Source organism: Penicillium crustosum (genome assembly GCF_028827405.1).
Source record: "Penicillium crustosum strain IBT 35664 chromosome Unknown utg000003l_segment0_segment0, whole genome shotgun sequence".
Lineage (NCBI taxonomy): Eukaryota > Fungi > Ascomycota > Eurotiomycetes > Eurotiales > Aspergillaceae > Penicillium > Penicillium crustosum.
The window spans coordinates 3,398,232-3,412,136 of record NW_026623124.1 but is presented as its reverse complement, the minus strand read 5'-3'; the positions used below and the strand labels follow the sequence as shown (position 1 = coordinate 3,412,136).

The 13,905-nt window shown below is 50.0% G+C and overlaps 5 protein-coding genes across 5 annotated transcripts; 2 read left to right on the top strand and 3 right to left on the bottom strand.

The window, feature by feature from the left end:
• Positions 1-237: 237 nt before the first annotated feature.
• Positions 238-1,636, bottom strand: N7487_008374 (AAR2 splicing factor family protein; the record flags this gene model as incomplete). The annotated part of the gene is made up of 2 exons (XM_056876104.1): positions 238-601; positions 756-1,636. 2 exons carry the CDS (start codon positions 1,634-1,636, stop codon positions 238-240), a joined length of 1,245 nt encoding a protein of 414 aa, XP_056728292.1.
• Positions 1,637-2,274: 638 nt separating this feature from the next.
• On the bottom strand, positions 2,275-2,914 carry N7487_008373 (40S ribosomal protein uS11; the record flags this gene model as incomplete). The annotated part of the gene is made up of 3 exons (XM_056876103.1): positions 2,275-2,587; positions 2,704-2,776; positions 2,845-2,914. The coding sequence occupies 3 exons, from the start codon at positions 2,912-2,914 to the stop codon at positions 2,275-2,277; spliced, it is 456 nt and encodes a 151-aa protein (XP_056728291.1).
• Positions 2,915-3,322: 408 nt separating this feature from the next.
• On the top strand, positions 3,323-5,312 carry N7487_008372 (prephenate dehydrogenase (NADP(+)); the record flags this gene model as incomplete). The annotated part of the gene is made up of 7 exons (XM_056876102.1): positions 3,323-3,417; positions 3,773-3,833; positions 3,893-4,004; positions 4,069-4,217; positions 4,285-4,884; positions 4,944-5,075; positions 5,157-5,312. The coding sequence occupies 7 exons, from the start codon at positions 3,323-3,325 to the stop codon at positions 5,310-5,312; spliced, it is 1,305 nt and encodes a 434-aa protein (XP_056728290.1).
• A 575-nt stretch (positions 5,313-5,887) lies between these two features.
• Positions 5,888-10,098, top strand: N7487_008371 (putative cytosolic regulator Pianissimo; the record flags this gene model as incomplete). Its single annotated transcript, XM_056876101.1, has 4 exons — positions 5,888-7,651; positions 7,717-9,555; positions 9,607-9,767; positions 9,827-10,098. 4 exons carry the CDS (start codon positions 5,888-5,890, stop codon positions 10,026-10,028), a joined length of 3,966 nt encoding a protein of 1,321 aa, XP_056728289.1. The 3' UTR covers positions 10,029-10,098.
• A 415-nt stretch (positions 10,099-10,513) lies between these two features.
• On the bottom strand, positions 10,514-13,713 carry N7487_008370 (uncharacterized protein; the record flags this gene model as incomplete). The annotated part of the gene is made up of 3 exons (XM_056876100.1): positions 10,514-11,013; positions 11,075-13,380; positions 13,457-13,713. 3 exons carry the CDS (start codon positions 13,711-13,713, stop codon positions 10,514-10,516), a joined length of 3,063 nt encoding a protein of 1,020 aa, XP_056728288.1.
• Between the last annotated feature and the right edge of the window lie 192 nt (positions 13,714-13,905).

The following is a 13,905-nucleotide window of genomic DNA, read 5'->3' as shown; positions in this document are numbered from 1 at the left end:
ATGGCCGGTATTTTGGATGCTAGAATTGGACTGTATATAGATTTTAAACTGCACTCATAGAATATCGGCCTGTTTCATTGAATTTTTGTCATCCTAGCTATTATTGGATTTGTAGAGTGTAACAAGACGCCGGTAAATGCACCCGAGAGCTGGGAATCAAAAAGAAATCATCAATTACTTTACACATCTCATGAGTGCGCAGAAATAGAACAGAATTCAATGTCCTAATCTCGCATCTCACATATCAACAATCACCGGGGCATACTCTCCAGTCTCCTCGTCTTCGTCATTCCCATCCCAGTCCATTTCGACCTGTTCACCGTCCTCCAATTGGAGCATACCACGGCGAACGACAGCCCCACGACGAAGCTCCCAGTCATATTCCGCCTTCACCCACTCCTCAAGCTTGTCAAGCTCCAATTTGACCTCGGAAGCACTATCGCCAACGAGGTCATCGACCGACTGACGCAGCTTAATGAGTAGATCGCGGAGGAAAGCACCACCCTCATCACCATCGATCTCAAACAGTCCACCATCAACATCATCACATCGCTGCAGCTGCAACGACAGAATCCGAATAACCTCACTCATAAACGCCTCTCTATCCAGGACTGCACTCCGGGACGTAAGAATGAGCTCAAGAAGCCGCTTCCACTGCTGCAAACACGAATAGTTCATCATAGTTAGCACCATGAGGAAAGTAAACTGCAGTTCCCCAAGCAACTGATTCCCCCCCAGAAGCCTCCCCAGCATACCGATCGATCAAGTCTCCCAGAGCCCAAGACCGATCTTTCGCAGCTTCAGTCCTTTCGCGCCCGACAGCACCCTCTCTCCACGTCCGTTTCAAATCAACCGGGATGAAACCGAATTCGCGTTCCGCTTCCTCGCTTATTTCCAGCTCGGCGGGCGAGTCGATGCCGGGGATATGATCCGCGTCTCGGGTGGCCGTTGAAGCAGACGATAACACCCATCGCGGATGACCGTCCACATCGACCTCCGGATTCCCAATAACGCGCGATAGAAGGGTTGGTGAAATGCGGTTGGTTAGTCCAGACCAATCCCTCCGTCCGTTTTCTTCGGTTTGCGCATCATCTTCGGTTTGAATGCGAGCTTCGATTTCGGGTTTGGGTTTGTCTTCTTCGTTCTTTTCGCCAGATTCTGATTGCGGCACGGGCTTGACAAGCATCGAGGGAGCAATCCGACTGCGATATTTGAATAACCCGCCACTCTGCCACACAGAACCTAGATTCGCCTTGTAGCGCATGCTCTCCTGGCGAGCGGAGTCGCTTTCACTGTCCAGCGCTACTAGGGACTCTGTGTTCGCGCACCATTTCCAGATGTAGATCTCTGGGACCGGTGCATTTTGGGTTCCGTTTTTGTTTCGGCCTTGCGTGACAAGCGCTGTGTCGCTGCTCCCTTTCCCTGCGGTGGTGATGTCACCGATGTAGAACCATGCGCCGCTGCGTAGGGAGAGGGTCTCTGTTGCGCCGGTGTAGAGGAAGTGCCATCCTGGGGAAAGGTCGCGAATTCCGTGGAAGTTAGGGGTTGATGTGAAGGTGATGAGGTCAATGCCGACAAGGGTTTTTGGTGGAAGGTCCGGGAGGAGGATTGTTGGGGTTGGCTGGTGGGTGGACATTGCGCCCGTCTTGTGCGGATTGGAGGGTTTTGGTTTGGGGATTGCGCGCAAGTTGGAGCTTTGAGGAGGATGAAAACTTGGAAGTGAGAGCTCCCGGATAAATGCTGTCCTACCTTCTATTGCGGAGGCGAATTTTCTCTGGTTCTTAACAACCGGACTTGGATCTTCTCCATATATATCCTTCAGAACATCGTTGACTAAACGAAGTATATGTCGTTGCCAACCTGTAATAATTTATTAAATTACGAGAACAAATATAATAATAACATAATCAACACATCTATAAATCACAAGAACTACGAACTGTTAAACCATGTCCCTCCCATAGGTCCCCACGGGAGCTCCCCGCTAGGCCCCGGAAGTCTAGATGTACTATAGCTACCGTCATTTTACGAGGCTCATCAAGAGCTTACAATAATCCAAAATATATAGGTCAAGTTGTTGATTTAGCACTACCTAATCCAACATCAAAACCCGAGAGAGTTGATTTTCAGCGTATGAAAAAAATTGAAGACCAGGCGATCAAGGCCGTTCCTCGCGTTTATTCCATCCACAGATGCAGGAGAAGCCCGCAAATAGCCTCCAACCCAGCGATGCAATGACTTGCAAAGGGAAGAGAAAGACCAAGTCGCAAGCGCTCACAGACGGCGACCACGGCGACCACCCTTGCGACGAGTAGAGTCGGAGGGGGTGGGGGTGACGTCCTCAATGCGACCGATGCGCATGCCGGAGCGGGCAAGGGCACGGAGAGCGGACTGGGCACCGGGACCGGGGGTCTTGGTGCCGTTACCACCAGTGGCACGGATCTTGATGTGGAGGGCGTTGATGCCGAGCTCCTTGCAGCGGACAGCGACGTCCTGAGCGGCCAACATGGCGGCGTAGGGGGAGGACTCGTCACGATCAGCCTTGACCTTCATACCACCGGTAACACGGCAGATGGTTTCGCGACCGCTGTAATCAATTGTCAGTCAACATGATCCTTTGTTACGTTCGTCTCAACTCCGCTCGATTTCAACTCCAATTGGATGGTTCGAATGCGCGAGAATTGCGGATAGAGGGCGACTCACGAAAGATCGGTAACGTGAACGAAGGTATCGTTGAAGGAGGCGAAGATGCGGGCAACGCCGAAAACGAGCTTGCCTGTGTAGATAGTCAGATCTCATGTTCTTGCTCCAACTTCTTCATCTCGAATTTTCGTTCAAACATACCATCACCGGCGAGGGGGCCGAGGGAGACGTTCTCCTTAGCGGCAGCGGGGGTCTTAGTCTTGGGGGCCATTGCGACTGTTGGTGGTTAGTGTGGATGGAATACAGAAAGGAAGGAAAAGTCGGATCTGATCCCACCTGGATGTTGAAGAAAAAAGTGGGTGTGTGCCCTAGGGAGAATTACGCACTGTGATTGGCTCGTAGGTCTCAAGCGAGTTGGATGCCTTAGGCTCAATATGCCATGTTTGTACGCGGATTCTCGTCGGCCCGGTGGGCGGTGAAGACCTTAGCTCGGCGCAGTATTTAAAATTTTCGTTTGCCCAACTCATTTCCTTTCAACATTGCAATTGATCTTCCCAGACCTGAGCAGCCTTCCAGCTTGGACCTTGAACGGTTCCAAATAACCTCTAGTGGTTATTAGTGTTATTGGCTTTTAAGGGTCACACCTCATTCCTCTGAAGTTCCAGGCGCGCTTGTCGCGATGGGTCGCACCAAAGAAGATGCCTCGATTGGCATCATTGGTATGGGCGATATGGGCAAAATGTATGCCCAGCGCCTGAGCGACGCAGGATGGAGGTAACTGGCCCCCATTTTTGAAAACACAACCCCAACATGCTTCAAATGGTAAGCTATCTCCTCCTTTACCTGCCCCTCCCCTCGAATGATGACATGAGTGCATTTGGCTCGAGTACGGTTTGGCTGGCGCCATCACACCATTCTGGTTGATGGCTAACCAGCTGGCTGTCGGTGATGTTAAACCCACGCTACCTTAACTTTTTTTGTCTGATCCTGTTCAATCTCACTCTATACACCTTCACTTTGCTGTTTGAAAAACATACACTAACAAGTGAAAAGATTTTACAGATTCCCATTAAACCTACAACTAATCCTTTTAGACCTGAAATAACTAACTTTGCATTTTGATATCAAGGATAAACGCGTGTGATAGACCTGAGAATTTTGAATCTTTAAAACAAGAGTTCGCTTCTCAAGTACGTCCCCCGGCTGGGATTATGCCACCCAAAGCTCAAGAAGCTCATTGTACATATAGAAAGGAGTCACCATATTTCCCAATGGACACCTCGTCTCAAGAATTAGCGATTACATTCTGTACAGTGTAGAGGCTGGAGTCATCGACAAGGTCGTGGCGCAGTATGGATTATGTATGTCTCGAACCAGAGCCGCTAGTCTGCTTCTAATCCACGTTCATTCTGACTCCGATTCAAGCAACCAAGGTCGGTGCTATTGTCGGTGGTCAAACGTCTTGCAAGGCTCCAGAGCTCGCCGCATTCGAAAAACACCTGCCCTCGGATGTAGAGATTGTATCTTGCCATTCGCTACACGGTCCCAAAGTGAATCCGCAAGGCCAACCTCTGGTATGGACAATCTCGAGCTTGGATTCTATACTTTCATCGGACATGCATTAGTAACGCAGTGATCTAGGTCCTCATCCAACACAGAGCATCGGACGAAAGCCTCAAATTCGTTGAAAACATCCTCTCCTCGTTCGGCTCCAAACATGTCCATCTTACCGGCGAGATGCACGACCGGATCACCGCCGATACACAGGCTGTCACCCATGCTGCTTTCCTGAGCATGGGAACCGCGTGGCAGGCCAACAATCAGTTCCCCTGGGAGCATGGACGATGGGTGGGCGGTATCGAGAATGTCAAGATTAATATCACCTTGCGTATCTACTCAAACAAATGGCACGTCTATGCCGGGCTTGCCATCCTCAATCCAGCAGCGAAGCAGCAAATTCGCCAGTACGCCGAGTCAGTCACCGACTTGTACAAATTGATGATTGGAGGGCAGAGGGAGGAGCTCAAACGTCGGGTGAAGGCTGCAGGTGCGTCGGTTTTCAGACCTGGCTCAGAAGGCCAAGATCTGTTACTGAAGGACGAGGTACTGGACCGGTTCTCTCTGTCTAATCGGCCGCGTGAGAAGGCGCCGCCGAACAGCCATCTCAGTCTGCTTGCTATTGTTGACTGCTGGTCGAAACTCGGCATTGTCCCTTATGATCATATGATCTGTTCTACGCCGGTATGTACTCAGCCATGGTGAGGATATTGCTAGACCACGGTTATATTAATATTGGGTAGCTTTTCCGTCTCTGGTTAGGTGTGACGGAATACTTGTTCCGCAACCAGGACCTCCTCGAGGAGGCACTGGATACTGCAATTGATGACAGCACCTTCCGCTCGGATGATTTGGAATTCACGTTTGCTGCAAGGGTATGTTTTGGACAATATCTCCAGCGCTTCTCCGAGCCATGCCAGACACGCTAGTTCATGCTAACATGATGCTTTCACCAGGCATGGTCCGACTGCGTTTCTTTCGGTGACTTTGAGTCCTACCGTCACCGGTTTGAGCGCATTGCGGAGTACTTCGCACCGCGTTTCCCTGAAGCTGCCAAGCTTGGCAATGAGATGATGAAGACCATCCTAGAGAAGACCACCTCCAACAACTAATGAACTGATAACGGCAGTTATAAGATACCTACATGTAGGTATTCCTGTGAGTCCATTTTATCACAAGACTGGGAAGAACGGGAGGATACCAAGTAGTTTTATCAGAATCTATGATGGCGGGATTCCGTCGTAAATTAAATGAAAACCAATTGATATGACTACACCTTCTTAAATAAGAAAAGAGAATCCCTTCAATAGCAACACCCCGTTCTTCACGCATGGTGCGGTGTTGGTAGGGCTCCAGAGCTGGAGCGATAAGATCCCTTAGTCAGCAGTTTGTTTCTCCAGATCTGGTCCAGTCGAGCATCTCGTAGTGGGACAACAAGAGCAGTTTCACGATCACTGCTGGGTTCAAGCTAAAAATACGATCACCCTTCTCACAGGTGGGCATGGCAACTGTCTCCCTTTGAACATCAGGCGACCTGTGACTGCGCCCCTCCTTTACGCTTCCCCATACTACCCTTGCTCCGCTCCGCTCGACCCTCCCACTAAAACAAGCGACCTCAATGCAGCAATCCGATACTCAGAACACCCGCGATACATGATAGCGAGCCAGCAAGGCTAGATGGAGCTCTATGGCTTCCGGGCACAACTCAGCATACTCCGCGTCGACTCAGCATCGTGCACTGAGTGATGGACGCTCCTCGCTCAGTCAAGATGGCGGCTCCGCCGATGGGAGCTGGCAGGATGGTATATCACGAATTGGGAGGAACAGGCGATCCGAGTCTGGAGGGAGCAGCAACATGGGTGGGCGGGGAGGATCATTTGTGCCCTCATTAGCACCCTCGTTGGTACCCTCCAGCGGCCGACCAGGTAGCTTCAGCTCGGAGCTCAAAAGCACGACTTCACGCAGTGTCACACCCCGGGCGGACGGCCAATACAATAGACGTGCCAGCAGATCGATCGACGAGGAGGATTTTCACACAACCGAGCAGCGACAGGCTTTCCTTCGAGACAGGATCGCGAAGGAGCTTAAGATTAAGAGCGGGACTGAGAATATGCTGGAGGCGCTGCTAGCGAAACCACCCAAGCAAACTAAAGAGCAACGTCTCAAAGTCGAGTCAGAATTGAGCTCATCGAACCGCAAGCTGGCCGAATTGCAGCATGAACTGGAAGAAGAAATATTACGTGCGCAGGCGCCGACCTCGACTCCTCCACGCAGCAGCCGCCTTTCGAGCCTTTTCCGAGCTAGCCCCATGCGCTCGCCATCTCGAAATAAAGACACCACCGGCTCGGTCAATGGTGACGGGGAAGAAAATGGCGAGGGCGACGTAGAGTCGCCAACCTATGTCCTCTCGGAAACGCTGCAGGCGTTGGAGATAGAGGGGATGTCTCCTGATTTCTATGTCGAACGCGCCAACAGCTTGGTTGAATTGTTCAAACGACATCCCACATTGAAGTATGACCTTGCATGGCCTGTTTTTGGCCTACGGGTTCAGGTGATGCTTTTGAGTGACAGCAAAGAGGTGGTAGCTGCGGGTTATCGATTAACACGCTATGCCATTGCTGATCGTAAATCCCTACAAATCATCAGAACGCTCCATACCGATGAGCTCGTGATATTGTCCCTGGTAAAAGAAACCAAGGCAAGCATCGAGAGGGAACAGGCATTGAAGTTCGTGAGAGGTTTCCTGGATGTTAAAGATGGTGTCCGAGAGATATCACGCGCCGTTGTGCGGACCATCGTTGCTGTTGCTGAACATCATGAAGATCGTCTTCGGAACATTTCAATCATGACCCTTGCTGAAATGTTGGTCAAAGACCCCGAACTGGTTGCTTCTGCTGGCGGGTTCGCTGCTTTGCATGATGCCCTTGCAGAAGGGACGTTTGGCGCCTCGGAATCTCTGATATCAAGTTTTCTGCACGTCGTGGACACACCCCGCAGTCGAAAGTTTCTCCAAGGATCTGAACTTGAGGCTGTCCTTACGCCTTTCACGGATTCACTATCTGACACACTACGCAATGGGCGATTAAAGTCTGCAGCGCGGGCAATTTCTGCGATGCTTAAGACTTGGCCCGGGCTGGTTATTCTTGCAAGACATGACTCGCAGCCGTTACGTTCTCTCCTCGATTCGCTTCATTACAATGACCCCATAGCTCGAGACCTGATTATGGAGCTATTATTTGACGCTCTGCGAATAAAGCCTCCCTCCTGGTCGTCATCCTTCCTTGCGGGTAGACGACTGACAACTTATGGCAGAGTCTCAAACCTTCGCTCTGACCTTGAAACATCAAGAGCCAGCCGCGCTTTCAACGACACTAATAGCAACAGATTCGATCTGACTGCTCATTTCTCTACTCTCATCCTGGCTGGTTTGGTCGAGGCAGGGCTCCCAAAGGTATGCATTCTTTTTTTCCCTTCTTTTTTTCAGATCTGGATTAGTAAAGAGCTGACCAAGTACAGGTTCTCTCCGATGTCATCGAGGATGAATCGGATCTATCCCTCAGGCGTAAAGCAACTCTGCTATTAACGGAGGTTCTCAAGCTCGCCCATCATTCCTTACCCCAAGCCGTCAGCGCAAAACTTCAAGTCCTTCCACACCTAATCCCACCCGCTGTTGACTTTGAAACTGAGAACCATGACCTTTCAACCGCAACTATCTTCCAAATCGATAGCATCAATCGGACATTGGCACGCTCTGGTGGATATCCCAGTGGGCAGGGCCGATATAACATGGAGACTGATTTATCGGGCTCTCTGCTTCCCATTGAGCAGGGAAAAGACAAGATGAGTCCTTCCATGGACGAGACCCAGTTCCGCAATGCCATCCTGGAAACTCATGTCCTAAACACCGTCAACTTCAACAAGTGGAAATGGGACATTATCCACCGCCTGGTGGAGGGTCCTCTCACAAACCCAAAAAGAATGGACGAGGCAATCAAAGGCTCCAAGTTCATGAAACGTCTCATTGGATTTTACCGGCCTTTCAAATATCGCTTCGCTCTGGTTCCAAACACCAAGGCAAACCAACGATATGTCCGAACCGGCTGTGTTCTCATGCGCACTCTCGTTACGACTCCCGAGGGCACCAAGTATTTGGCCGAGAACAAATTCCTTCGCCAGGTTGCAGAATGCCTGGCCCAGCTGGACCGCATGAGTGGGCTAACGTCTGAGTCCCCGCTTTTCTCCAAAGACCAGATGGCCAATACTCTAAGTGGAGGCTACTTTGCGATGCTAGGATCATTGAGTGGCGATGTCAACGGGCTGCTCATGATGGAACGATGGCACATGCTCAACATGTTTTATCACATCATTGAGTTGCGAGATCGAAATGATCTCATTCAGACATTGTTAGGGAACATGGATTACAGCCGCGAAAGTCATCTCCGGGTCATGCTTTCAAAGGCCCTGACAATTGGTTCCAAGGAAATCCGGATCTTTGCAACGAGACTTCTACGCAAATATGCAGTGGGAGATGTAACTCTTTCGCCTCATGTGGCGATCGGCAATGCAGAATGGGTGGTCAAACTTCTCGTCACCCAATTGTACGATCCTGAGGTCACAGTCTGTCAGGTTGCCGTGAAAATCCTGGAAGAGGCATGCAATCAACGGGACTATCTCGAGTTCGTGGTCAAATGTCGACCTTCCCTCGATCATCTGGGCGAAATTGGCGCACCCCTACTTCTCCGGTTCCTATCAACTTCCGTGGGATATCACTATCTGGATGGGCTGGATTATATCACCCAAGAGATGGACGACTGGTTCCTTGGTCGCAACGATAGCTATGTTGGACTTGTTGAGGCTGCTCTTTCCCGAGCTTACGTCGAGCAACCGCGGCGTGCCAGCCTTGTCCCCGAGGATTTGGTAGACCTCCAGGATATTGGGTTGGTCCCACCGCATTTCTACCGAGAACTTGCACGAACTGCCGAGGGGTGTAAGCTGCTGGAGCAGTCAGGTCACTTCAATGAGTTTGCTTGGACGATTCGTGATTTCAGGCTGGATGAAGAAGACAACGAAATGCTTCTCAAGGCTAAAGGATGTCTCTGGGCTGTCGGTAATGTCGGCTCAATGGAGCTTGGCGCACTATTCTTGGATGCTGAGATCATCCAACGCATTGTGCAAATAGCAACCAGTGCAGGAGTTCTCACTATGCGAGGGACTGCTTTCTTCGTTTTAGGTTTGATCTCTCGCAGTCGACACGGACTTCAAGTCCTGCGGGGTTTGGGCTGGGATTCCGGCGTTGACCAAAAGGGTGATTCACTGGGACTTTGCCTCCCTACAGATTTCCGAAAACTATTCTTGGTGAGTATCATCCGTCCATTCGCTTTTGTCTCATTATGCTCATCCATTTAGATTTCCTTCCCTGGCTTTGATTACAGATCGAAGCGAACTCCCAAGGAGAAACTCAAGGAAGCCACCACCGACTCTGATCCCGCCAATCAACGGATCTTGAAGTTGATCGTTGATATGGGCAACACCGTGCTCTCCAAACGAGCTGCTTCTGATCTCCACATGTAAGACCCCAGTTTTCTTTCTGCGACTTCTTACATTTGCTTACAATTCTCAACCACAGCCTAAAGTCCAAACAACCCGAGCGTTTCCACCAAACCCATCTCTTCCGCAAGACTTTATGCATCCTGGAGAGTCATCACTATAGACTCCCAGCTCGACGTTTCGCCTTGGACTTATTCGACAAGAGCGTCATGCGACGAATCGTCCTCGATGAAGATTCTGACTCGGAATCGGACTCTTCAACTACTTCCCAGTCAGAATAAACCCCTGATCATTTCCTTTCATTTGAACTTTCCTGTCCTGCCAATATACCCTGCAAGACGGCTGATTGGGTGCTTGGCTTTTTGTATTCTGAGCGACGATTTACGCATGTTCAATCTATGACCTCCAAAAATCCTGGACATCAAATTTCTTGACCGGCGTAGATCCATAAAGTTTGACCTTGGCCCAGCAAACTAGTGTCATCCTGATCTCCCCTGTATTTTCTTTGCCCTTGAACGCTGATGCTTAGTGAGACCCGTTCTTCTACTTAGGTATGTAAGTACTAGGTTTGACTTGTTGGACTATTCATAGTTACAGCTTCTGGAAAGGCAGTTAGCTACGTCGTTGCCGGGGTCATCGCGGTGTACGGGATCCACTGAAGTCGGATAGATATCCCTGGAGTCCTAGATGAGAGTGGAGAGAAGGGGAGTAACGATGTGGAATTAAATCCTTGTATTAACAATAGTCTAACGTCAGTCTGCTCCCATCAAAAGGCCCAGTGCTCCAGCCATCTTTCAACAAGCTGACTATTGAGAGGCTGCAGATTGGCCAAACTACCACTCCTGAGCAACGACCGGTCTGTAGCAAGGTGTACCTTTCGGTTCTCCAACTGCCCCATATCCTCATAGAATTCGGCCAACTTGATGCCCGGGTATTTATCGATATTTTCGGACACAGGGTCAATCTGCTTCAATGCATTAAGCCAGTCGTTGTATTCGACTTCCTCCATGGCACATCCCTGCTTGTGATAAAAACTAGAGACGGTGTGCACAAGATCATTCCACTGGACAATCTGCGGATTGACAATATTAAAGCAGTCGAATAGTTGATTCTTGGTCAAGTCGTCCTCAAGTCGGGACAACGTGAGTTCTATCACAGATTGAGCTGCAACATCTACGGGGACCCAGTCGATTGCGTCGTGGCCTCCAAGAGTGCTTGGAATCTTTTGTAAGGACTTGGATGTCTCGATCAAAGTCGGGAGCCATTCTTTGATTTTTCGTTAGTGATTTTCTGGATGTCTATAAAATGTATAGAACGGACTACTTACCAGCTTTATTCCAAGCTCCAGTTCCGTCCTTGGGACCTCCTAACTGGCCCAGACGGAGAACGGTTGCTCTCAATCCCGATTTCCTCGCTGCTCGGAATAAAATAGAACCGGCGACGTGCTTGGATTCCCCATACCCCTGTCTCAGTGGAAGACAGACATCATCCTCGAATTCTTCAGGAATAGGGCCATCATCTCGAATGATATGCTGGTTCCCGACACTGGCGATAGAAGAAGAAAACATGATATGAGGACGATGCGTCGCGGACAACGCAAAGTCAATGCATTGGCGTACCCCAATGATAGCGGTCGACTCAAACGATTCCAGACTGTTGTTGAAGTTGACAGGCCAAGAATTGTGAAGGAAAACATTGACATTTTCTTGAAGTTCCTGGTATTTGCTAGATGAAAGACCGAATTGTGCCTGAGTTAGGTCTGTAGTGAGGAAATCAACCTTTTCGGCTAGGTCGTTCACATCAAGTCCTCGGTCACGCAGGCTCTTCCTTTGTCTGAATTCAGCATCTGCCGAGCGATTGAAACAATAAATATGTTCGAATGACGGGCTTTGTAGCATATAGTGGAGAAGATATGTCCCAAGGGAGCCCGTGGAACCAGTCAGGATTGCTTTGTATTTCCCAGATGGGGGTGGGATCCCAGTTACTGGGGCGGTGGGGAGCAATTTTGTGTACTTGTATATCATTGCTGACATCTTTTCTTCTCTAGACATCAAGGTTGGTGATACTTTAATAGCGTTATGGTCGTTGTGGGTGATTCTCTGTTGGATGGCTCGAGATAGTTGGTTTATGGTTGGGTTATTGTATATCAACCGTGGCGGACAGAATGCTTGACTTGACACTTTCACACGGAAGACTCTTGAGAGGATTTTGCTCATCTGCAGCACGCGCAAGGAATCAAATCCACCAACAAAGATGTCATCGTTGTCGGTATATTCCCGGGTAGACGATGCTAGACATGTACGTAGTGCCGCTCTGAGTACAGACTTGATACTGGCGAGGTCAGTTGGACCGTCGATGACATCGGATTCGTGGACCGAGAACTCGTCCTGTCGCTTGTATAGTTGTGCGATCTCCGACTCATACAGCTCGTAGGTCGCTTTGCGCATGATCGAGCCTTTGGCCGAACGTTTGAAAGGCTTTTCCGGGGTAGCCACCATGGTCATGGAGTGCCACACCTTTGCATGAGCTGGACACCCAGCATTGGCTTTCTCCACCCATGACCAGATCTCGTCAAAGAAAGCTTCCTCGTCTACTCCTTTCCGATCCGCGTGTGGCTCTATGATTAAACCAGCCTGAAACTGGCCAGAACCCACGACGAGCGCTCCCTGCACCCACGGGTGTCCCTCTATGATTTTTTCAAACGCCACGGGATTCGTTTTCTCCCCGTTGCTGAATACCAGAAGATCGTCAAGTCTTCCGACGTATCGCCAGAGGTTGGGTTTGGTAGGGTGTTGTTCGAATAAATCCTTGGTACGCCATTCGGAGAGCTCAGGGAAATTGTGGAAGACAATTTGATTTCGTCGATCCATTTTCTGTTTGATCACCATCTCAAATGAGCGCTCCGTTGCCGGTTCCATGACAATGCCTGCTTCGGCACTCCATTCGAAGTACTCCCAGTCATCCGGTTCTTGGGTTAGGTAGTTGGGTGCGTTCAAAATCTCCGTACTGCCAATGGTGACTTGCAAGTTGGTGACCCGTGTGATTTGATCACCACAGGAGCGCGCCAGTGGGGCACCACCGTAGAAAACGTAGTCCAGCATAGACAGCGCCTCGAGGCCATTGGGTAAGTTGCAGATTTCTTCTAGGATGGACGGTGCAAATGCTGCCACACTTGGCCTCTCCTGAAATATCGCATTAATCAATAGATCTGCCGTGACTGGCTGCCCGGGGGGCAACAGAGCCAGTGGACCTTGGTGATATATGGAACGGACTAGCGTCACAATTCCCATTATGTGAAAAAAGGGCATCATTGACACCATCAGCGTAGGAGCGAATAGTTCGTCGTGCATATTTCTGCGACCGATTGGAGCGGACATGGAGGTGATGGTATCCACAGCTACCAGGGCTCCGGTCCGGATGAAGATGGGTTTGGGCAGGCCTGTTGACCCGCTAGAGTGTAGGATAAGTGCAACATCATCCTTTCGAGGACGGCAAAAGTTGTAGTACGGGTTCGAGGCAGTCTTGGGCTGCATGATCTCATTTAGAGATGGAATCTCAACAAGGTTGAGCTCTGAATGGTGCATGGCCAAGGCTTGCATCTGGGGGGGCGAATTCGGGTGTATGGAGGAAGTTCTTGCATAGTGTCGATTTGAGCAAAGAGATTTGGGCATCTTGAGAGTTACGGGGCGATGATAGGAGAATCTTGTACCCCATCTTCATTGCAGAGAGGATCATGATGGGATATCTGATATCGTTAATTCCCATATACCCCATAGTCTCGTTTTGTGCTGGGGGTCCAAGTCGAGCTTCCATCCAATGCGAGATGTAGTCAACCGCGCTGGCTAGTTGGGACCAGGTAATGTCACTCCAGGATAGAACTCCATTGTCTAGTGCCCCAGCCTTCACCCAAAGACCGTCCGGCTGTTCAGCTGCCAGACGGTCGACTACTTCGGTAAGAATCCTCATGTTGTTTATTTTGGTGGAAGTGACATTGGAAAGGAATATTTCACACATATAAATCTAGACAATTTAGCCCCCAAAGGTCTACTACTACACGAGACCACCATCAGATATTCATCTGAAGAACAGGTATCGGGTCGGCGGCCGTGAAGTCAGGATGAGAAGGCCCGAGTTGGGGCGGCCGTTACAGAAAGAAAC